The sequence below is a fragment of the Numenius arquata genome, chromosome 17 (assembly GCF_964106895.1).
Source record: "Numenius arquata chromosome 17, bNumArq3.hap1.1, whole genome shotgun sequence".
Lineage (NCBI taxonomy): Eukaryota > Metazoa > Chordata > Aves > Charadriiformes > Scolopacidae > Numenius > Numenius arquata.
This window is the reverse complement of record NC_133592.1, coordinates 4145939-4170343: the sequence shown is the minus strand read 5'-3', so window position 1 is coordinate 4170343 and position 24405 is coordinate 4145939. Positions and strand designations below refer to the sequence as shown.

Genomic DNA, 24405 nt, shown 5'->3' with positions numbered 1-24405 from the left:
CACGGCTGGGTCTGCAACACCAACTAGGCAGAATGATCCAGAAAACTCTGCACCTCAGCAGCATCACTCGCAGACTCTGCCTAGAAACTGAGTAACTTAACTTCCCCTCCTTCTACCGCCCTACACACCTCTCAGTACTCCCAGCCCTTTTACACCACAGTCCACTGACACAGAATCATAGCGTTTTCTAGGTTGGAAGGGACCTTTAAGATCATCGAGTCCAACCATCAACCTGACTCTGATAAAAACCATCACTAAACTATGTCTCTAAGCACTATGTCAACCCGTCTTCTAAATCCCTCCAGGGAATGGTGCCTCAACCACTGCCCTGGGCAGCCCATTCCAATGCTTAATAACCCTTTCCATATAAAATTTTTTCCTAATATCCAATCTGAACCTCCACTGGCACAACTTGAGGCTGTTTCCTCGTGTCCCATTGCCTGTGACTTGGGAGAAGAGACCGACTCCCCCCGGCTACACCCCTCTTCCAGGGAGTTGTGGAGGGCGAGAAGGTCTCCCCTCAGTCTCCTTTTCTCCAGGCTGAACACCCCCAGCTCCCTCAGCCTCTCCTCGTAAGACTTGTGCTCCAGACCCCTCACCAGCTCCATTCCCCTTCTCTGGACCCACTCCAGCACCTCAATGTCTTTTTTTGTGGTGAGGGGACACAAGACATCTGCAGCCCAAGCCCGTTCATGTCAGAAGCTGGCTTCGTAATCCGTCCACCCGCTCGCAAGTGCGGTCCCCTGCTTGCCATGAGAGAAGGCAACCTCGACTCATCTAATAGAAGTCCACTAGCCGGTCAAGGTCGTGTTTTCAAGGGCTGCTGGTGCGAAAAAAAAGGGGAACACGTGTATATATAAACATTTTCTCACCACTCCTCCTCCACTGTAGCAAAGGCAGGTGGTTCCTCCGCCCCACAGCAGGCCGGCCGCACAGACCCCGACACTCCTCCCCAGCGGGAAGGACACCTTTTTTCCCCGGAATTTTCAGGGTCACGCCTCAGAGTTCGTCCCCGACGCCCCATGGGTTTAAAGGAGCGCTCCTCGGGGCCCAGCGCAGCCGCAGCACCTCTCCGCTGCGCTCCACCCGGCAGGCCGCGGGCCGCCTTCCCCGGCCCAGCAGACCCTGGCTGGCCGGCCCGGCCCGGCAGACCCCGATGGGGCGATGCGACGCGGCGGGGGCAGCAGCCGGTGCCGCCCGCGAACGGCTCCTCCTCACAGGGGGGGCCGCGCGGCGACGCCTCAACCGCCGCGGGAGTGTCGAGCGCAGCAGCCGCGCGCAGGGCGAGGCCCGCGCCCGGCCCCGCCCCCGTTGCTAGGGAGGTGAGGTCACGCAGTATGGCGCCCGACAGCCGGAGCGGCTGAGGGGCCGGCCTTGCGGGGTAATCCGCGTCCATCCTTCCCGGGAGCGGCGGCGACGGTGCCGCCCGTCTCGCCAGTATCGAGCGGCGGGACCGAAGCCGCGATGAGATCGGGAACCGCGGGGCTGTGAGGCGGCAGAGCGCGAGCCGGCGGGGCGGGTCGCGGACGAGCGGAGCTGCCGCCATGGAGCTGAGGGTTGGGAACCGGTACCGGCTGGGCCGGAAGATCGGGAGCGGCTCCTTCGGGGACATCTACCTGGGTAAGGAGGGTGGCTCGCTGGGGACGGACGCGGCCGGTTCTGGGGCTCCGTGGAGAACGTCGGGAGGCAGGCCGCGGTGGGGGCTGCTCGCTGCCGTGCCCGCTTCCAGCCCCGGCGGGGTTGGGCCGGGGCAGCCCCCGGGACCTCATTTCACCCCGGCTGGAGCTCGGGCTGCGCTGCTGTCCCAGAAATGCCCTTTGGTATGAAGTACGTTGCCAGGGGCACAGCAACAGCAATTTCATGTTTCGTTGACATCATGTCCTAATTTGGACAGTGCGGAAATGGGAAATTCTGGCATATTTAGCTGCCTCTTCCCATTGTTGTCTGGTGGTGACCTTGGGCACCGTTGATCTTCTCATCTGTAAAATGGGGGTAAAGCTATAAATCCCCTCAGTTTAAACAAAACAAAACAAAAAAAACCCACCGCAGTCAGAAAAATGTTTTGGGAAAGAAACGTGTGCATCAGGGTTAAATATCACTGCAGTGGGCTAGGAAAAATTGCTGTCATAAGGATGTTGTTTCTCTTGCGAGGCCTAAGAAAAGAAATTACACAACTACGGGTGACTGCGTTGCAGCTAAAAAAACCCCTCAAATCCTTCAGAGGATCCTCACGGTTTGGCTGTCCTGTTGCTTGAATGTTGCCCTAATGCCTTACTGCGTATTCCTTACTCTGCTGCCGTGATTTTAAAGTTTGCAGGGTTGTTGTCTTTTCCTGTCTGTTGCTGTAGTTCTCCATCGTAACGCCTTCCTGCTTAGGATTGTGACAAGCAGTGGTGGGTACAAGTTTTGAAGGCTGAGTATTTTTTAAATACTCAAAACATTCTGCAGACTCTTAAAACGTAAGAAATGGGTTCAATCCAGAGGAATGTAAATGTTACATCCTGCCACACAGAAGCGAGTACTCTGCGTTTGAAAATGGTGGTAACTTAGAAAAGCGAGTCAAGAAGCAGGGGAGCTGGAACTGGCAGGGGCTCAGGTATGTTGACTGCGTAGGTCTGGAGGGTGACAACAACGTCACTAACTAACATCCCTGGTATGTTTGGCAGCGTGTGCGGTATGAGGGGTGTTTTTTCTTTCTGGACAGCAGTGCTTCGTGTTGCAGCGCACAGCTGGCGTTCCAAAATCATTTGTTAGCTAAAGCTGCCTGTGAGCAGGTAAGGAAAGGCTGGTTATCCCTAATACAGATCCTACACCTGATGAAAAATCTCCTGTTTCCAGCTGAAGGCCTGTGGTTGTCTAGAGGCAGAGAATGGGAGTCTTGCTCTCTGTAATGCTTGAATAAAAGATCGAAGACTATCGTGTGAAAGATGGTACGCTTGTGCAAAAGTCCTCATTAGCTACCATTGGGATTTGGGGTGGAGATTAAGATAGCAATTAAAATCTGAAAAATCTTGGATAAAATAAACGTTTTCTTGTTTGTCACCTTTATGTTTGTGCGCACAGCCCACACCAGTAGAGTGGCACAGGAGATCCTAGTTCTCTGTATGTCAGTACTGCTGCCCTGCTGCCTTCTGCACAAGAATTCCTCATCCTCTGTTTTTGACCTCTTTTTTTTTTTTTAATCATCTTTTAAGTAACCAATATAGATTTACTTTTAGGACTTGCTGCAAACGTCATGCCCAAGTCAGGAACTAGCACAGAATTATATTATATACCTGGAAGATCCAGCTAATGGTATGGATTTCCTTTTCCAAGGGAAATTGCTGTCTCTCAAGAACTGAAGCCTTTTGGAGAGGCCCATTTGGTTTGCCTCCTGTTTTCTGGTAAAACAGAAGCATTTGAAATCTGTGCTTTTTGTAATAATGAAATGTGGGGGGTTTTTTTAGGAAAAAAACGCAAACAAAACACAGGTTTCTACTTGGATGTTCAGACTGTACAGTAGGACTTAAGGGCCTTAAAATAACTTCTAAAATTCTTTCAGAAGTCCTGAATTTTTTAAGTGCCCATGCCTTCTGATAGCTCTTAGTAAATTTGTAGATTACCTCAGGGGAGATTTCCAGCTTGGCTTTATGCTTTGAAAAGGAAGATTTGATTATTTTTGCCTGATTCCAGTCCTCCACTATTTTTTTTTTAACGGTCTTGAAGACATTCCAAAGTAGAGGGGAGGGACCTTCTTTCTTTCAATGGGTTCTTTGGAATACAGAGCTGACGACTCTGTTAGTTCTTTCACAATCTCTCCTGTTCTCCCTGATACCTCAAAATATGTCTTGTGGAATTTGGAATGGCCCCAGCTTTGCTTGCTTAGAGTGGCAGGGTCTGTGGGACAGGATTTTGAAATGTAAGGCAGTATTGTAAATAAAGGAGTGTGGACAACCTAAATGTTGTTTTCTTTAAGAATTTAGTGTACCCACATCTTTTGAAGTCACCATCCAGAGGAATATATGAAAGAAATGGATTCCCAGATATTCTAAATGGTATAAAAGATGGAGGGGAGAGTTTTGTTGCTCCGTCCATGAGGTCAGAGAGACGAGTCACGAAGGCATTGCAGTCGCTGTGTTTTCATTATTTTTGCATTACGCATATATTTCTCTTAAGAATGAGGTTTGTGTTTTAAACTAATTAAAATAATTTCCAAGGCTTTCCTTACGGTAGAGGATTTTGCAATTCCAAGTAAATTAGAATTTCGTAGTTTAAAAGAAAATATGTTTGCAACTCTAGACTTTCTTTTTCACTTACAAATAGTGATTTCTCATGATGCTGCTTATTACTACTTTTTAATTATTGATCCCTCTCATAATGCTGCTTCTTGCGTCTTCTCAAATATTATTATGTTTTCCTTAAAGGAAGCCAAGCTTTTGGTGGTTACAGAGTTACTTTAGAAATTTTGTTCCAGGGTTTATGTGGGGATGGAAGTCCCTACGTGGGGACAAGCACTGGGTTGCTTGGAGGAATGACTTTTTTTTTCGTACCCTTCTCATCAATTTTGCTGGACTCGAGTATTTTGATTTCATTATTTTAATATGAAATTTCTTGTTTTATAGGGGAGGGTTTATACAGAAGCAGAGTCCAGGCTAAGGATCTTGGTTATCTTAGGTGATAAGGAAGAGCAACTCTCCTCAGAAATGACCTACCAGGTTGAGTCTATGGTCTGTCAAGTTACAGTTTAATATTGCGTTGGCCTAACTTAATACTGATAATGCAGGTCCTGATCCTGCCATGCAGTTTTGCCCTAATCAAAGACAGAAGTCTGCATCTCTCTGTAAAGAGGTGGGTTTTTCAGTACGCACAGCAAGTTGTGTGTTTTGGATTGAAAAAGTTTAAAAAAAAAAAAAAAAAGACCAAATAAACCTAAACCCCAAAACATCCAGATCTGTTGCTGATCACCCATCAGATAATATTCTCTTCGGTCCACACTTTCCCTGATCTTGGCTACTGTGGGATTGGGAAGAACAGGTAGTGAATGTTTTAAGATAAGCATGAGCTGTGTGGTTCAAAATCAAGATTTTTATTTGTTTGGGGTGGGGAGGTCAATGTTAGATCAGAAGATAATGCCTTCCTCCTTGTATTGTTGATCTGTCCTTTCACATTTCTGGATTGATGTGCACTATAACTCATTTAAAGTCATATATAAAGTGTGATATATCCATAGTATATTCATAAAAGTAATATATTCATAAAATATTAAAAGCTTGGGTTACAGATTGAAGAGTTTTCAGTTGCTGCTACTGCACTGTGACCAAAGTAGCAATTGGGGATCCTGCCACCTATTGTGCCAGTTACAAAGGAGTCATGAGAGACAGATACATGTACAGCCTTATTTTCCTTTGTGTCTTCCAGGTGTTCACCTTGAGTTGTGCTTATTGTACCCAGAGTGAGCTTCAGATGGTTCTTTTTCTTAAGGTGCATTGTGAAACGCCTAATAAATATCGACCCTGGTGTTCACTCAGAACAACTTACTGTAGGAGCAACACCACCTTAATACTCATGTGTGTGCTGACACAAAAAGACATTTTAATAACCTAAAAAAAAAAAAAAAAGCATAGTCTTGCTTGAACTCATGGATAATTCTGTGCACCACCAGTTCCTTGCGAGTCGTGCCCATTTTAAAGTGTGGGGTGTTGGGCTGTCTTTGCTAGCCTTGGTTAGCCTTTCTAGGCAAAAGGCTATAAAGCGCTGAAGTAGCTCCTTGATCTCAGGAACAAGATTTTGCAGTTACAACAGTTAGATGAATAAGTTAACTCAGTACTCTGTAGTGGTCAAAGAAAATCATACAGAAAAAAAATAGGTAAGCAGAAAAAAAATGATAATTGTGCATCTCTGTCTTAATTGCTTTGTGTGACTCTCAAAAAGGGCATTATGGAACGGGGAAAAGGTACACATAAGTGACATGAGGAATAATTAAGGGTAGTTAAAAATGACAAGCTCTGAAAAGAGTTAAGGGCAAGTGAGGTAGGCGAGAAGTCTATGAAATTCTGATCATCACGGAGGAAGTGAGTACAGAATGATTGTTTGCTGTTTTTTTCTAAACAAAAACTGGCAGGCCTCAAGTTAAGGTTTGAAGAGTGGGGATCAGAACCAACAGCGGGCGATACACTTCATGTGATACTAAATCATGAGGTAATGCAGAAAAGAGAAAGCCAAATTCTGGAAGTAGAGAGACCCGGAGATACGTCTAAAAAGTGTCACACATCTCCTTTTGCCAATTCCTGTTTCCCTGTAGTTCCCAAGTTGCTTGGCTGTGACAGTATGTATTTTCTTGACTCAGTGTTTTTCCCTACATATGTTTAAACTATGAAAGTGAACAGGTAAGCCAATTTTTTTAGTCACTTGTTTCCTGAAACAAGATTTTAATGAGATTTAAAAAAAGTTTTTTGAGAGGACAAATTCTTGATTCTAGATAATCTGCCTCCCAACCAGATAAAATCATAAGGTGTCAGAATACAGCTGGAGTATGTTGAGATTTAGGGAAGTTGTAGTCTATGTTTCCAAGACATAAGAGGAGGCAATCTGAGTTCCTCGCATTTCTTAGGTTGGCAGGGATACATGCCACACCTGTAAACACTCGTTCTGAGTACTTCCACCCCACAGAAGATACAGTCATATTATTTTTGGAATGGGATAGCAGCAGTTTTGGCTTCCTCTGCTACAGTGGCTAGTAGTTGTCTCTTAAACCGCTGGGCTGTCGGAGAGAATCTAATTTGTAAGACTTCAGACAAGCTTCTAGAAAATCGTGGTTGAATGTACTTAATAATCTCTGAATGTTTGTCATTGAGAAGTAGTTTGTCAGTATTTGTTTTGTTCCAGTCTTGACAAAGGAAATGAATCTTTAAAAATATTTTGACCAATGTTCTAATTTATTCTGGTTTTAGGAACTGATATTGCTGCCGGAGAGGAAGTTGCAATTAAGTTGGAATGTGTGAAAACCAAACATCCTCAGCTCCACATCGAGAGTAAAATCTACAAAATGATGCAGGGTGGAGGCAAGCAAATTATCTTTCTTCTTCAAAGATTTAACTGTTTTTATGTCTGATGTATCTGCCACCTGGAGGTATTTAATGGTTAAGATCTCTTCCGACATACGAGGAGAAGGTGGGAAAGGGGGCTGCGTGTGGTGTAGAGTTGCAGTTCCAAATCCGTGGCTGCGAACCTTCATGATAACCACTAAGGTCCTCCAATGTGGCTCATGGTCCCAGAATATTAAAAAGTGAAAACCTTGAGCAATGTGGAACAAAAGTATGGTCCCACCTGGCAGTATCCTGCCACTATACTTTTGTTTCTCTTGAGTCAGTGAGAGATGGTAACCACTGTTCTGGAGCGTTCAACCTGACTTGCTTATTATAGTAGCACGATTCTAAACTTAGTAAATTCAGGTTAACTTTTATTGTATATGTTAGTATTCTTTCTTCTGTGTTAAAAATATTTCCTTGCTGTGGGAATTCTAACACAAAATGGCATTAGTAGTAGTGGTAGCAACTGCATGGTACTCTGCTAGGATAACTCCCGTATTTTTGAATTTTGCAAATGTAAGATTCCCATGCAATTCTGGGACATAAACTCAGTGTAGTTAAGTTTTGCTTTGCTTTTGTTTCGTAGTCCCTTGAATTCTTCCTGAGTGAGGCTATACTTCACATAAAGACTATGTTCCACGCTGTATCTCAAATGCAAAGTACAGTAATCGTAAATCTAGGAACGGATGATAATGTGTATTTGCGTTTAGTTACTTTTTAATTGCTGCCTCATTCGGTTGCTGCCTGCCTGTAACCTGAATACCCTTCATAGGGTAAAATCCTTCCTTTATGGGCTTACAAGGCTGTGATGGCGGGTTCCTTCTGAGGATGGATGCTGCGGAGGCAGGTGGCAGAAAGTTAATTTTCCATATGATTAAGGGTTTCTTTGTGAAGGGATTTCAGGAAAAAATAATGCATATCAAGTAAAGGTAAGGGTTTAAAATGGGTGAATTACACCATTTCACTTTCAAAATGCATACAATTAACTCAGAGGCATTTGAAATTCTGAAAAAGGCTACCTCTGAACAGGTTTAAATGAAAAATTTTGAACAATTCTGTAGTTTTGTGTGAAATAACTTTTCCTGAGTTTCCTCATAAAGTGGGGCTAATTTCAGCTCTCTCAGGCATCTCATAAACAACGCTATTTTGGTAGAGATTCACCAAACCGCAAATACAATGGAACTAGAGGGCAGACAAGAGTAGGAAGCAAGGGTGAAAATTCATTGCAAATTGAAATAGGAGAGAGAGGTATTTTACGGTGATCTTGTGGGCTTTGTAAGTAAGAAGTTAATTTCTAAGGCCTTCTTCAGTAATAATATTTAGTGGTTTGTCGTTGTCTTTGTTTTCAGACTTACAATTTGCTCCTTGTTGCCATCTTGGAGACTACATGAGTATTAATATTTGCAAAATGCTTAAGGTTCAAATGCAGCAAAACCACTAAATACTTCCAAGTTACAAGCTAAACACAGAGAGGTTTCTGGGGAAGAGGGGAAAGGCTATTTATAGACCTCTGTTGCTATAATTTTATATTAGTTCTGCTGTGAAATTCTCAAACTTCATTTTGGAATGGCTGAAGGTAGCATAAAATATTAAGCTTAACTGTAAATACAAACATTCATAGTAGTGACCCTCTCAGAGAGCCTCGAAGATTTGTGTGTATGAACTGTATAAATCCAATCGTTATACTGAATAAACTGTTCCCTTTTTTCTAGTGGGTATTCCTACAATTAAGTGGTGTGGAGCTGAAGGGGACTACAACGTAATGGTGATGGAGTTGTTGGGACCGAGTCTTGAAGATCTCTTCAATTTTTGTTCAAGGAAATTTAGTCTCAAGACAGTCCTATTACTCGCTGACCAAATGGTAGGAAACTCCTGTGTTGATGTTCATAGGGTAGTATATTGGGATATTAAAATTCCTTGAGAGATCATAACCAACTACATTTTATTTCTGTAATTCAGAGGTGAATGGGCTGTATCATTAGAGAAAAAATATATAGTGTCCCAACAAAAGTGATTACAGAGTCTTAATTTGATTTTAAAAAACCTGGGCCTGTGCTGTTTGCAAACCAGGTGGTGCACTGCTGAAAAACAAAGAAATTCCCTGAAGAAAGATTTTGGAAACAAATGTAAAATAGACACAAGGAAAGAGCTGGAGAGAAGGTTTATCTGTTTTCTTCTTAATTATGTTCTCTTTAATGCCCTTACATTTTACAACAAAATGTTTCTTTACCTCTTTTATCATTTAGACAATTTTGCTGGTGTTTTTATAAGAAAAAAGGTGTATACCCAGTCTCTCAACAGTGATTTTTATTTTTTTTTCCTCTGCATGTAGATTAGTCGGATTGAATATATTCACTCTAAGAACTTCATTCACCGAGACGTGAAGCCGGATAACTTCTTAATGGGCCTGGGGAAGAAAGGCAATCTTGTCTACATAATAGACTTTGGATTAGCAAAGAAGTATCGAGATGCTCGAACTCACCAACATATTCCATATCGTGAAAATAAAAACTTAACAGGAACTGCCCGTTATGCATCCATCAACACTCATCTTGGAATTGGTGAGCTGGGGAAAGCAATAAATAGGAATAGTGTCGATGCACATAATATTAGTGCAAGTAGATGTTGTTTTATGGAAGCACAGAAGACAATCTCTTTAGTTCTGGCACTAACAGTGCAGCATGCTTGGCTTCGTATCTCTTGATTGGGTGGGATTCAGAGTGGGATTCTCAGGAATTAGCACGTTTTTTAGTAACTGCAAGGGTGATAGGCCTTTTCTTGTACTGGATGAGTTTATCATGGGCATAGTAACTCTCAGCTATCTCTTGTTTTTCTAAAGGTTTTTATGACAGTCTTGTTGCACAGTCTTTTGTTTTTCCAGTAGAAAATGAAACCTAATGAGTCCACTTTTTTATGCTGTTGTAGAGCAATCTCGCAGAGATGACTTGGAGTCCTTGGGCTATGTACTGATGTATTTTAACCTGGGCTCCCTCCCCTGGCAGGGACTGAAAGCAGCAACAAAGAGGCAGAAATACGAACGTATCAGTGAAAAGAAAATGTCTACACCCATTGAGGTTTTGTGTAAAGGATATCCTTGTAAGTTACTCTTATGTGGCACTAGGCCTATGTGTTCACTTCATTGTGGTATTTCTTTTTTCTTTACACTGAATTCTACCCGTCTTTTTTATTTCTCTCTCTCTCTCTCTCTCTTCCCCCCACAACCCTGTGATTGGACACATCCGTGCTAAAGATACTGCACTTTCGAGACTGGGATCTTGGTGATCATGGACCATTTCCATTTATTGTTAATAAATAGACTATTAGTAAACAACTATTAATTGTCTTAACTATTAGTAAACAGTCATTGCCGTGCCCTCGAGTTGAAGGGTATCTTGGTACATCTGATTTACGCTATATTATGTGTGCATGCGTCTCTGCTGGCTGGATAACTCCAACAGACAAAGAGCTTTTAGAGAAACTACCCATTTCTTCATACGTGTGGGCACTGTTTCTTGGATGAATGGGATTGTATAGTCAGAAGCACCTCTCACTTACTGCAGTTGTTTTACTTGGGAGTTGTCATTCCAGGTTCATCTACTTTGGCCTCTTGATGGTCAGCATCTGTGAGAGGCATGAGAAACGCACCTATATTCTAGCATCGTGCCTCAAAGCTCTTCTTTTTCTCAATTTGGTATTTACACCACAGTAATAAATAGGCATTTTTGAGCCCTGCAAAATGATACTTAAGTCTGTTTTAAAACTTGTTAACATTAGCTGCCATCAGAGAATGTTGTTGATCTTTCATGAATAGCTCTGTCTCTATTCTTTCCACGCTCTTGGCTTCAGTAGCTGGGTATGATAACGAGAACTATAGTTTTTGTTAGGGTTATATGAAAACTTACTGTCTTTGATTTGTTTCAAATGTTGCTTCATATGCGTTCCTTTACATTCAGTATGTTTTTCCTCTGGGATTAACAGGCAGGGAAGACTAATCAAGTTTTCTTGTGCCATTTGTTAGGATTTCTGTCCTGGCGTAAATTATTAATATATTATTTCAGCCGGAAAGACCTGAACTCAAAAACTGGTGTTTTGATACTCCTATTATCTCTGGTGCATTGAATTCACAATGATACTAATTTTTTTTTGCTGTGTAACTAATATTTTGTGTGCCATATAAAACGAGTGTTCAGATTATTGCAAATCTAAAATTGTAGCGTGATACATTTGGTAAATGTAAATACATTTGGTATTGGTATATTTAATATATGGTAAATTTATATGGGTCCCCTAGTTTTTGCGTGTTTTGTGAGGTAGCAGACATAAATCTTTATGTGACTTAACAACAAAGAGATGCTATTTCACATCCTGCAATAAATTGCATTTAAATATATTCAAAGCAAAGAAGGGCAAAAAAAATCTCTTTTCTTTGCTCAACTGTAGTTTTAAACTTGTCCTCGTCTGTCGTCCCCTTCCCCCAGCTGTTGGTTAAAGAACTCTAATATTGAGTCCTCTCTGCTGATGACAAATGAGGTCTACTTTATGGTAGACAAAAAATTTCCTTTTCAGGGTTGACTTGATAGGTGGGCTGTCCTGTTGTCTGCCATAGATTTCTTGTATTAGGTCATTATTCTTTTTCTTACATTTTGGAGATTCCCTTTTTGTTGGGTTTGGGGTGGTTGGGGTTTTTTTGTGTGATTTAGAATTATAAAAAGCAAATGTAAAGCTGAAGGAAAAAACCAGGCTTTCTTTTATTACAGCTGAATTTGCCACGTACTTGAATTTCTGCCGTTCTTTGCGTTTTGATGACAAACCGGACTATTCCTATCTAAGGCAATTATTCAGAAACCTCTTCCACCGACAAGGGTTCTCGTATGACTATGTGTTTGACTGGAACATGCTGAAATTTGTGAGTAGCTGACATAGCTTTCTAAAATTTTTAAATTTTTTTGTAATGGTATTTTTTTACTACATTGTCAGTTTTGAGTATCTTAACTGATACTGTAAGATTGTCTCGCCCTTTTCCTCCTGGAAGCTCTCTTGTCTAGAAAAAAAGATGAGGAAATGAGGAAAGGCAGGATGTACAGGAGCCATGAGATAGCTGTTGAATGGCAACTAAGCTGAAGTTACGGGGTTTTAAATGTGTAGGGCTTCTGAGATACTTCCTTCAGGACAGTCACTGTGCTAGGTTGCAGAATTATTATTTTCTCCCACCTTGATCTTCATGTGCAACCATTGAGGAGGTGTCTAATGCCCTAAACTTCAGTTCATGCGTTGTCCGGTTCTTTATTTTCAGTATTTTTATCCAAATATATAGCTGTAGACTCAGTAATCCCCCAAGTTGTTCACTAGTCTTCACCCATAGGGTGCAAGCAGAGCAGCCGAAGATGCTGAACGTGAAAGGCGAGAACGAGAGGAAAGATTGAGACATACACGAAATCCAGCTGTGCGTGGATTACCCTCCACTGCTTCTGGCAGGCTGAGAGGAACGCAAGATGTAGCTCCTCCTACTCCTCTTACCCCAACTTCACATGCTGGTAAGTAAGCAAATACCTGGATAGATGCCTCTTGTAGACTACTCTACTTTGCAGTTTGTTCCTGGTCATTGGAAATTCAAAATTAGAATTGGGATACCTGAATGGTATTTGTCTGTGGTCAGGGTTTGGGTTTTTGTTTGTTTTTTCTCCCCGCTGCTTTTCAGTAGATTGAAGGTAATTGTATGCACTCTTTACCTGCCAATTGCTGCTTAGATTTCTGTGAATGTAAATCAAAGGCCTTGATTTCTCTTGTTTGACTCTGTGGAATTTTCATATGCAAACAAAGAGAGTGTAATTTTACCAGTGACAATGTTATAATCCCATTTCTCATTATGAGAACCTAATGCAGTTCTTTCTCACAGCCAACACCTCTCCTCGGCCAGTATCTGGCATGGAACGAGAAAGGAAAGTGAGTATGAGATTGCATCGCGGTGCCCCAGTCAATATCTCGTCGTCTGACTTAACAGGCCGACAAGATACCTCTCGCATGTCAACTTCGCAGGTAAAAAAGATTGCTGTGTAATGGAAAAATGAGGGTGATATGATTAAATTAGTTTGCCAAAAGAACACACCAGCTAATTGATGTAATTTCATACTGATTTTGCAGACGATGTTGGCTCATATAAATACTTTATATTTTACCGGAATGTTTGTGATGTGGCTGTAGACTACTGTATAGAAAAATAATATTATTTTTTTTTACCTTGGCAGCAATAAGCGTAAAATACTCAAAGTAATACAGAGTCATTGGTGTACGAGATGATGCTAAATTCTGGAGATACAGCATTTTTACCTACAATTACGGTGTTTAGCTCTTCTACTTATTGAATTTCTTTAATCTGTTATCAATGAGGAAGCAGAGTAAGTTAGAGGCAGTTGTGAGTCACGTTTCCAAATCAGCGGAGCAGAGAACGTTGGTGTAGAATAGACAAGAAATAGTTGGTGAAGAACGGAAAAGTGCAAAAGTGAAGAAATGTTGTAGTGCAGTACTGTAATTCTCTGTAATTCAGATAAGAAGCCACGTATGTGGATGATGGATAGGTCACAGAAGGCTCATTTGAAAGGACGGCAGGAGGATGAATGATACAGTGATTCACAGCCATAGTCAGCACTGAAATCATCCTCGTTGGTCACGGTGACTTAGCAAAGAGATTTTAGGGATGCTTCTGTCCAAGCCTGACAAACGATGTTTAAATATATTTTTAACTCTTTATGCTATAGCTGAAACATTCCATTTTCAGGTTATTCACACAGACTTGTTCTAAGTGGTGTGTGGCCTGGCTTTGTACAGCTCACCTTCAGTCTTACAGAATGGGGAATCACCCGTACTACAGGCGTACTGCAACGTTACTGGGAGAGCAGTCTGTTGTGAGAACTGGTCCATCATGCCTGAATGCTGTGCTGGATTTCCAACTGCATAATTTTTGCCATGGACTCATTTTATTCCTCGTTGCCAGAACACATGGATAAAAATTACCTCAATTCCTTTTGGTTTCATCATTTAATTGGCAGAATTAATTATTTTGGATAGTACGTGTTCTTATATACAAAATCATACTGCTAGAGGGAATGCTCTTTTAGATGGAGGCCAGGTGGGTATTTCTAATGAAGACAGGGAAATGGAGATACAATTCTGCTGTGATAAAAGTAGAATTTTTTGGGGTTGTTTTCCAGCTGAATGAATTGTTTTACCACATAGCTGCACAAATGTTTGTGCTTGCGCAAGGGATGAATGGTTAAGGAAATGACTGGAAGAGAATAGGAGACAGGTGAGGGTTTCTGTGTTGGCTTTGGTGGCCTTTTTTGCCAGTTTAAATTGTTCACTGAACTACAGTTCTTGCCACCAGAAATTCTCACATGGAAATATTTATTTTATGGCTGAAGATTGTAAACAGTATGAAAACAAAGAAAGTAAAACTGCACATAGTTATGGATCTTGTAAATATGCATAAATACCTGATAGAAGGATGTAAAGAAGGTGCAGCCAGACTCTTCTCAGCGATACCCAGGGAGTGGACAACGGACAGTGGGCACAAATTGAAATATAAGAAATTATCATTTAGGCATAAGAAAACTTTTTTACTATGAGAGTAGGCAAGGACTGGAACAGGTTGCCCTAAGAGTTTGTGGAGTCTCCCTCTTCCCAATTACTCGGAACCCAACTGGACATTGCCCTGCGCTGCCTGCTTCAGTTGTCTGTGCTTTCAGTAGTGGGATTGGACTAGATGATCTTCAGGGGTCCCTTTGGTTCTCAGCTGTTCTGTGAAGGTGTGACGCCGAGTTCCCCCCAAACCTTTACTCAAATGTAAAGATGGTTTCCTGGTAAAGTGTGTATGCCCAGGGCTTGTCTCTGGCATTCTGGGCAAATCTCAGATGCTTTGTCTCTGTTGCCAGTTCAATAACTAATTAATGGGAGTAACAGAAATAAGTGTAGTGATGTTACTTGGCTGTGTTAGGAGAGAGTATATCTTTCATTTTTCTGCTGTATTGCTGACATATAGCTCAGTGTGCACATTACACTTTTCTAAACATTGTAATGTTTAAGTAATGCAGGTGGGTTTGCAGATACGTTTTGGTTCTGCCTAACTTGTAAACTGGGAGTACTCTGAGATTGTGTAGGACTGTGGGTTCGTTAGAGTAATCTTTGAATAATCAGATGTATAATTTGTGGTGTGGGCCAACAGTACAGTCTGGCTTAATGGCACATTTCCATACCCGCCCTTTTTAACGCTGCTCCAGGTATGGGATCGCTTGGTTGACGTCTTTGGAGTCCCAATAGCAGCTTAGTCGTGATCTTCTCTGAGTTTGTTAGAATTAATCATTCATCATCTGCTGTCTTCATTTAGTTCTTGTCAAGGCAGCGAACCACTGCTGGTCTTGACTCACAGTGACTGAATAACAGTGTACAACCATAGTGTAATGCTGTTTAAACAGCTTCCCGTGGGCCTCTCGAATTTGGGAGGCAGGAGAGATTTACTTTACCTTGTAACACTTGCCCTTGAGATTGTTAGAAAAAATTAACTTTTCATTTTCCCAGTTTTCGCTTACTCCCTAGCAGGCAAGATGTCTGAAGTTACAAGTTTTCATAGCGTATGGTCTTACTGTGTTCATAACATTAAAGTAGTTCTCCCATAATCAAAATTTATCCTTAGATGTTTACCGGATTACCAGTTAAAGCAGTGGGTTTTCCGTCATCTTTGTACCTTGTTTCTTAGTCAGGAAAACCTGAAGTATCGAACTCACATGACAAGGTTATTAAGGAGAATTTTGATTGGCTGGGTGTAAGAATATAGAAAACCATCCATACAGCTTCTTGTCGGGGAACAGTAAAGAACAGCAACTGGTTGTCCATGCCCATTCCGAGTGTGTTAGGTTCCCTTGTAAGTCTTAAGTAAACAGGCTACCACTCTTCCTTTCTCAGGAAGTGCTTAGACCATACTCCTGGTAGAAAGCAGCTTTTAAAGTTTGCTGTGCACATCTACAGATATCTTATGTTAAGAACTGCATTTCTAAGAGTTGCTATTTCTAACTTGATAAATGAGTTTTGTTACTCTATTTTATTTGGATGCCTTGGTTTGGTAAGGCCACGCTGCGTCTCTAATCTCCACATCTTGTCATCTAGAGGAAGGGCCACTGCTTCTTAAACTCTGGGCGATGGAAACGTGCAGAGGTTACTTAAAGAAATGATGAAGCTACTTAGCTCTACATAGAGTTCTTAAAGATGGCTCCACATTTTTATCTTTCTTTTTTTCCAAAATGAGTTCCAATCAGTTCAGGCTGAAACTGAAAACTAAGGCTGGGAATGTAGATTATACAAACCAAAATTCTGTTAGATAAAAAAAGTTCTTCTCAGAGAAATTTAACACGCATGGAAAAATGGTAATTGGTAAGGAGAGCAAAACAGGTGTCACGTATATTCCCCACCTCCAAGGTGTTGTCCACATAGTACCTAAATCGTTCTCATTAGAAAGACTAGCACTTTGTAACACTAAGTAACACGTGTTTATTGGAGTAACAACTAGTACGTCTAGGAAAGGGTTTGTGAACTTAAGTGTTTCTAATGAAATTATGTAAATTCTGTGGCGCACGTTTTTCAGTACTTCTCTTGATTATATGGAAGTGAACGCAGCAGATAAAAACCTGCAAGTTGTCAGCTGTTTGACAGCAATAAACATCTGTGAGAGCTGAGCAGTCGGGTAAAGCCTATTCGAATAAAATGTGTGTTACTGCAGTACTCCCAAACCTGATTAGGATGGAGCGGAGCCCGTTGTCTTATATGTGGGAACTATATCAGTGGTAACCAATGACTGAGGAGGTGTAGTGTTGGAGAGGTTAGTGTCATGTCAGCATGAAAGGGTGTTATTTCATCCTTGAATCTATATATGATATAGTAATGATCAGAAATTGAGAGGTTATTTCATGTCATTAATGAGATAGGCGCTGGAATATTATGCTTAGTTCAGTTCTCAGTATTTTAAATAATTGGAAAACTGTAACACTAAGAAGAGCCGTAAAAATTGACCTTGGGGAAACAGCTTGTACAATGCAAGAACTTTAAATCAACACGTTTCAGTTTGTCTGAAGGGTAAGAGGTCGTCTTGAGTTAGTTGGTGTAGCATTTTAGAGACAATGATTTTAACGGGAACTGAGACCTATGCAGAAAACGTATGTGAAGAACCTATTACGTAAAATTAAAACTACTCACATGTAAAGAAGAACGGAACAGAGGTCTAAGTGAAGGCAGTTAACCACTGAACTAAAAAAAGTGGATCATCTGTCCCCTTTGCCTTTGCGTCAAAACTGTATTCATTTCTAGGTGGTGTATTCAGGTTTAAAGCAAGCCTAGATTACAGGTCTCTGTGCAATTAAGAGTTGTGATCTTTGCTGGATGGAAAATGATTCCAGTTGTTAAAAGATCCTTCTGCTCTTGAGCTCTATGAGCAAACTGTTCACTAAGTCTCCTTTACATAGTCAGTCTTTAAACATTAAGAAACGTAGTAAAGGGGGTGGTGAGTATTCCAGTAACCACTACTTGGAATCAGTTCTGTCTGTCCGCGTTGCACAGACTGCATCCCGAAAGCAGTGATCATCTCGGGAGTCTAGTTGTGGGTGAGTAGCCTTCATTTCCTTTCGTAGAAGGTTCAATCCGACTGCTCATGGTATACAGTAAGTTGTTTAATTTTTTTTTTTCCTGAATGTAGCATGTTCAGCACCCAACAGTCAAAGCTGTGCATATTTCCTACTGGTAATAGAGGTATTCTCTCCGTGGTTGGAAGAAAAGATTGGAATGCTGCACAAAGGAATATTTGATTAAGTCTCTTTGACAGGAGAGGTTTTTAGGAGACTGTAGCCAACGCTGGCATTGAACAACTTAAGTGTTGTGCCACTTCCCTAGGGAAAAAGCAACATACTTCCAATGCCTCTGCATATTCCATCTCCTCACGAGCAAATCTTTCTCCACATATCCATCTTAGTAGGCATCACACTCTGCGTTGTTCTTCTGACCCTGTCAGCTTTCTTTGAGGAATATGATTTGTTCCTTTTACGTATCTCTTAATATGATAGAAATGTCTTATAGAAGTCTGAAATCAGAGTTCCTCAAGAGATACATTTGCTACTGCAAGTTTAGGTTGGATATTTGTTAGACATCTTTATATATTGGGGCAGTGGAACTGTTACAAATTGCTGTCTTTTCCCCTACCTCAGAATAGCATTCCTTTCGAACACCATGGCAAGTAGCTGCTCGTCTCCTTTCGTTGGAAGGCAGCACTGGGTGAGTGCTTCTCATTAGACACCAAAACTTTGGATGGGGTGGGGAAAAAAAATCCTTGGAAACATCCGACTTTGCTTCTTCTCCTCACATTATCTCATAGTTGCACCTGTGCCTTCCGGTCAGATGCTTGATGGAGCATTGGTTTTTCTCTAACTTAAATGTCCTTCCAAAAGTTGAATTAGTGCTGCTGTTCCTCTTGGACTCTTAAGCAGAATTGACAAAACCAGTGACTTAAAAAGTCCCTAAAATCGTTCAAGCATCAACAATAAAATAAAATAACGAAGTGTAAATTTTAGCTGTTTGAGAATTGCATGGCTTTCCAGGGATGTTGGTGCAGCAGTGTGTCATCCATTCGAAACCAGATCTGCTTCAGAATTGTAAAATCAAAATACTTGTATGAAGACTCAATTGACTATATTACTCAAATGAGGGTCTGTCTTGTCATGAGTGGAATGTTCTACTACAGCCGTATCCGTTTCCCACTGGTTTATATTCTTCTCCATTCCTTATGAGCTGTCATTTTAAAAATAGTAAGATCTATTCAGATCTGTATTTTAAAAATGTTGCCATACTAATGAGGATAGTTTGAACTCGAGCATCTCGGAGGTAGGCAGACTTGGATTTGGGTATTTGGAAGTCCTTTCCACCTTTCAGTGCAGTAGAAGTTTCTGCCTTTCTGTGTGCAGCTTTTGGCTTTTTAGTGTGTTCTGCTTTTGGCAATAACAGGTTTCATCAGGGAAATAACAAGTTTCAGTTGGAATCTGAACCTTGGTGGCTGAAGGATGCTTTCTTAAGTATTTCAGGAGCTTCTTTGCTTTGCTTCTTATTAAAAAAAGGCTGTGAGATTTTTCTTTTCCTTAAGAAATTCTGTTGTATAACTCTGTCTGCTGCCTCACTTTCTCTATAGAGCCTAAGCTTGCACTAATCCTGTATCTCTGGTTGGTGAAGAATCCTGCTGTTCCTCTTCTGTTTTCTCCTCCTGCTTTGTGTGCTTGGCTGACTGTGCACAAGCTGCTTCGTAAACAGTTTGTAACATTCAAAAGATCCAACTGTAAATGGCAGCGTAACGCTTTAAATTACAATTATCAGACCTTGGTCAAAAATAAATAATAATAATAATAATAAAAAAAAAATCTAAAAGAAGGCAAACCTAAAGCTTTGCGTTGGAAAGCTTGTGTGCGGGCGACGGGCAGATTCTGGTCTGCTCGGGGTTACGTCTGCATCGGTTGGCCTTTACCGTGTGCCTTACTATTTGTAGCTGGTTACAACTGAAATGAATCCTGAAAACTGATTCAGCTGCTTCGACATTTCTCGCTTCTTAAATTGCAGTGATGTGTGATTGTTTTTCACTTTCACAGTGAAAGTGTTACTGAAATAATGTTACACTGTTACTGACATAGGTCAAGCTATGGAAATTAATGAAGTGTCTTTAACACAATGTCCCACGAAAAATGAAAAGCCATTGAAAATAAGTAAATTTTTTTTTACCCTCTTATTGGGAATTTTTTTTTCCAAACTTAATTATTCATTGATAACGCATTAGTAGTGTTTTCATCTGGTTTGTTCTTTCTTCTGTGCATGTTTATGCTCTGTTTACTTTTCTACAAAACATCCCCTCTGGCTGGAAAGGTGAATTTTCCATGTTAACTTCTAATAAAGAAGGAAAATACAGGGAACTTCGTGTAGCTACAGGTGGGTGCGAAACATTGTATAGCTCATTGGATCTAAAATTCACACACTTACTTTTGGCAACGAATTATTTAAAAGTACATTGAGAGCCACTTGTATGTTTACTGGAAGGATATGTGCTGATGTTGTCTTGTTTTTTGGCTTTGGTAGATTCCTGCTCGGGTAACTACCAGTGTTCTCCAGTCTGCTGTGCACCGATGAAAATGATTTTGCCATGGAGAGCAGATAATGCATGGCTGATCTCCTATGTTACCAATGGCTTTACTAGCAAAAATACCTTGAACTAGAGCGGAAACGTTACAATTGGAGTTCTCCATGTGACTTAAAAGGTACTTGGAGGAACATGGACAGACTCCAGCAGCTGCCATTACAGGATGCTTTTGCCAGAAACCCAATGACCTTAAGAGAACCCTGTGGTACCAGGGCTGGAAAAGAAAGATGGTTTACAGAGTTGACCGCCTGTTATCGGATGGCCATTTCCGTTTTCCCTCCACAGGCGGCAGACTTTACCCCCTTTTTATTATTCTACTGTAACTATAAAACTTTTACTTGGTTTAAGAAAGTTTTTTGTATCATTTTGCTAAAATTATTGGCTTAATTCTCTGTAAAGAACTCTTGCTTTTGTCTGATTTAAAAATGTAGAATATAAAGAAACCTAAACTAAAGACAATGACTTGAAATTTCTTGTTTAAAAAAATTAGTCTGGCAGGGAACATGTAAATGAATCAAAACCATCTGACTTTATTTAAACTGTTTACTTATTTGTATGGTCCCATTCTGACCGAGACGGTTTTTCTCATGAAATTTTAAAAACTGTTAGAATTTTACTTTGCTGTTTGCTGTCTTCATTCACACTCAACATTTAACTTTCCATGTAACACAAAGGAATTTTTAATAATCATTCTTTTTCGTAAAAGAGGAAAACTAAATACCCTGCTGGAGAGTCTTAAGTATCGTAGAGATGGTGATAATGGATTTCTTTTTTTGTAAAGAAAGTGAAGGACAAAGTGAAAGACTGGCATTTGAGGGATTTAGAATTGAAAGCTTGTCCCATCTCTCTGCTTAGTTTGGGCAAATGGATAGTTTCAAACATCCTTTTTATTGGTAAAATTTTGTTTCCTGAACTCTGAGGTTGGTTAGCTTGGAGGGTATTGCAAGTGGAAAATACACGTTGCTACTGAGTCTTCAGTGGATTTGCACGTTTCATTCAGCATCTACATGTTTAAAAATAAAGAAAGAACTTGATTCAAGCCTTCTGTTTCATGCCAAGACTCAAAAAAGGAATTCTTTAAGAAAAACGAACAAACAAAACAACCTATTCTTGCTGTGAAATCCTGAGAATTTGTACAATTCGGGTGCATACCGTATTTTATTCTTAACTGTATTCAACCTGAGTATGCCCAGAATCATTAGCTAGGAATGAATGACTCAACGTGCTTGGGTTGTCCAAAAAACTGTCGCAGGTGGTGTTAGCACCTGTTGGTTACGGAATATGGGAGATTCTTCATGTTGTTTGTTACTGTAAATGGTCTCATAAAATAGAAGTAAGTATTCTGTCCTCACAGTACTTGAAACAGTATCAGAAGTACTGTTTATACTAATGGGACTGAAGTAATGGGAAATTCCATGTTAGAAACGATAGTATATACAGAGATTTTGTTTGAGCAGTTTGGTATTTTGAGAAATTCTTCCCTGCTTGAAAACAAATTTTTTTTTAAAGGTATATGGGTCTTCAAAGTTTTATGAAGAGTAATTTTTATTGTTTCGGTGTTTACAAGTTCTTTTTTTGCCCCTCTCAAAGGTCCGCGTATTAAGTATTAGCCACTCTTCTTTGGATGTTTTTAGAACATTAGCGACTTGCCTGTATGTACTCTGGGTCTGACGGGGACACCTGTGTTTGGGGAGAGTATAGTGGAAAAGCTGAAGAGTTTGATTCATGGATAAGTTTGCATAAGAGAATTATTTCCTCAGTTACTATAAACTTCAGTATTTTAGGCATGTGCACTACCATTTAAACAGTTTTACACCTCACTGTGCTTTCCTTGTAAATATCTGTGGTTAATAATGTACTGTTAGAGGGACTTACAAAGGCAGCCTCTTTATTCTCTCTGTATCTGGAACATTAGATTGCTGTACTCTACTTAAAAGTTGACTGCAGACTTCTAGAATTGTACTCACGTGTGGGCAAGTTTTGTCCTTCATAATAGTTAAATTCCATCATGCGGAAAATAGTTAGACTGTCTGTATAAACCTGTGTATTGGAAACCAGTATCTCAGAGCACTTCATTTGTACTACCACTGTATTTGTGTACTTTAACAATTGTGTAAATACATTCATAATAACTTCTTCTTTGGTGTAACTTACTTACTTACAATGAATCCTTACTCTTTACTTGGTATAACTTCTTTTTTTTTTTTTTATTTTTTATTTTTTTTTTAAGGGGCTTCTGTACCTACAAAGAGCGTTACCAGTTGCAAACATCTGAATACGTTGTTGTGGTATTAAAACTTTCCCGGAAGGGTTTTGGTAGCGGTGCTCAGAATGCAGCAGTCAGGGTAGACAGGAGGAAAGAGAAGGCATTTACTGCTTTGCTCACAGAAAGAATGTCTTTTCTCTTTAAAGGTAAATGGATTTGTTTAGATACTGCTTCTTTTCCAGAAGTCTTTTTTTTTACAAATGCTTTCTCTTACGAAGCAGTACGTTGTATCGACAGGGAGTACGGGAAGAGAATTGCTGTTGGGACTTGGTCAGTTCTGGGAGCGAGGACAAAAGCAAGAAAAATATTGAGCTCTACCCACAGTGCCCTGGATAATAAAAGTCCTGGCTTTTGCTATGCGGTTCTCAAAATCACATCTCTATTTGTAATCTGAGAGCAAATGCACCTTCCAGAAGCCTCTGTGGTTCTGATTAGCGGGCCTTTAAAGGTTGGAAAGATACTGAATTTATCCTCACAGTTTTTATTTAGAACAGGCTATGGACTTTTATGTGGAAAAATACCAGCTGTGCTGCTGTTTTACATAATGCTTGATGGTTACAGAGTCCCTGAATTCTTTGTGGTGCAAATACCATGAAAACAATTGAAAGTAAGTCCTGTGCTGTAAGAAAGCTATTAAGCTAAAGCATTTCAGGAGTCCGTATATTCCACGTTAACTTCATAAAAGTACTCAAAATATCCCTTGGAGGAAGGCAGGTAGAACTCGGAGGCATCTCATCCTTCATTCTCCAGTGGGGAAAAATGTAAGCACAACTGTTTGTTGTCTTTGTTTCCCCACATCACAGACCTCTGAGTGGCAGCTCCTCCATAAAATCCGTCAAAGGCAACGCTTTCCGAAGTTGAATTTCCCAATAAGAATCTTTCCAATGAGTTTACAGATTTGTAAGTAGATCGTTGGCCAGAGCGTACATGTTCATTTCAAGGATATTTATTTTCGCTTTGTAAAATAATGAAAGAAAAAGTTATTTATTTTGTTCTTGAACTTTTGCTTTAGAAAAGCAGCGCTTAGTGTGTATAAAATACTGAGTGAAAAAACCAGTGTTGATGTTTCTTTAGTGCTGAGCCATCTGGTCAGAAATCTAGATTTAATCCAGTGTGAGGAAGTGTAATCCACCATGAGCTTAATCCTCCAGCGAAGTCGCTCCTATAATTCACTGGATGAAAGGTTTTGCTGTTAAAGAATCCAGTACGCTTCCCTCTGGCTCATTCAGGTGACAATTACTGGCGTTCCATGTATCCCTCTGGATTGAAGCCGTTGTATGAACTTGAACTGTCTGGACTCTTTGCATCGTTCTGTAGTTTGGTACCAGGAGGGTCTTAGAGGCCCGATTTTCAGTAAGAATCCGGTTCACAACAAAATCCTACTAACTTTAGCAGCAAATATTTGCACGAGTAACACTTCATGACTTTTTCTCAGCCATTGGTGGGGTTTTTTTCCTGCTTAATCTTATTAAGATAATACGCTTTGGTTCTTTTGACAAAACCATCGCGTGCTGCAGGCAGAGGGATGAGAGCTCTATGTACGAGATCTACAAAAATACAGAGTCTACTAAAAAAAACCCACTTTTTTTTTTTAAGATAGTCGTCTCCGTTATTCTCATTTTGGGAAAATTCTGGACTCAAAATGCATAGGTAAGATGTAGGTCTGAGAAATACAAGCATACTGGACAAATAGGAATGTGGAAAAAGGTGAAATTATGTAATTAAGCCCCAGTCTACCGTGTCTTTGCTGTGACCGATCCAGTGTACCTGGGGTGGGGCGGGATGTGGAACAAACCAGGAATTGCTTTGGGTCGTTATGCACTAAGAAGAAAATGTCTGGTGTGATCTCATAACCAGACAAAACA

General features: G+C 40.6%; 1 protein-coding gene across 2 annotated transcripts; it reads left to right on the top strand.

Moving 5' to 3' along the window:
* Positions 1–1306: 1306 nt before the first annotated feature.
* CSNK1D (casein kinase 1 delta) lies at positions 1307–22461 on the top strand. Of its 2 annotated transcripts, XM_074160294.1 has the most exons (10): positions 1314–1620; positions 6930–7040; positions 8780–8928; positions 9400–9628; positions 9993–10163; positions 11825–11973; positions 12430–12601; positions 12964–13103; positions 18308–18374; positions 20214–22461. In XM_074160294.1, the coding sequence occupies exons 1-9, from the start codon at positions 1545–1547 to the stop codon at positions 18338–18340; spliced, it is 1230 nt and encodes a 409-aa protein (XP_074016395.1). In that variant the 5' UTR covers positions 1314–1544; the 3' UTR covers positions 18341–18374; positions 20214–22461. The 2 variants fall into 2 exon arrangements, with proteins under 2 accessions (XP_074016394.1, XP_074016395.1); XM_074160293.1 differs by lacking the exon at positions 18308–18374 and having other exon boundaries at positions 1307–1620; positions 20214–22410.
* The last annotated feature ends 1944 nt before the right edge of the window (positions 22462–24405 follow it).

Coding starts and splice junctions, on each gene's coding strand:
- CSNK1D (XM_074160293.1), top strand. CDS start 1,545: ATGGAGCTGAGGGTTGGGAACCGGTACCGGCTGGGCCGGAAGATCGGG. Junction 12,602..12,963: donor TACCCCAACTTCACATGCTG/GTAAGTAAGCAA, acceptor TCTTTCTCACAG/CCAACACCTCTCCTCGGCCA. Junction 13,104..20,213: donor CTCGCATGTCAACTTCGCAG/GTAAAAAAGATT, acceptor TGGCTTTGGTAG/ATTCCTGCTCGGGTAACTAC.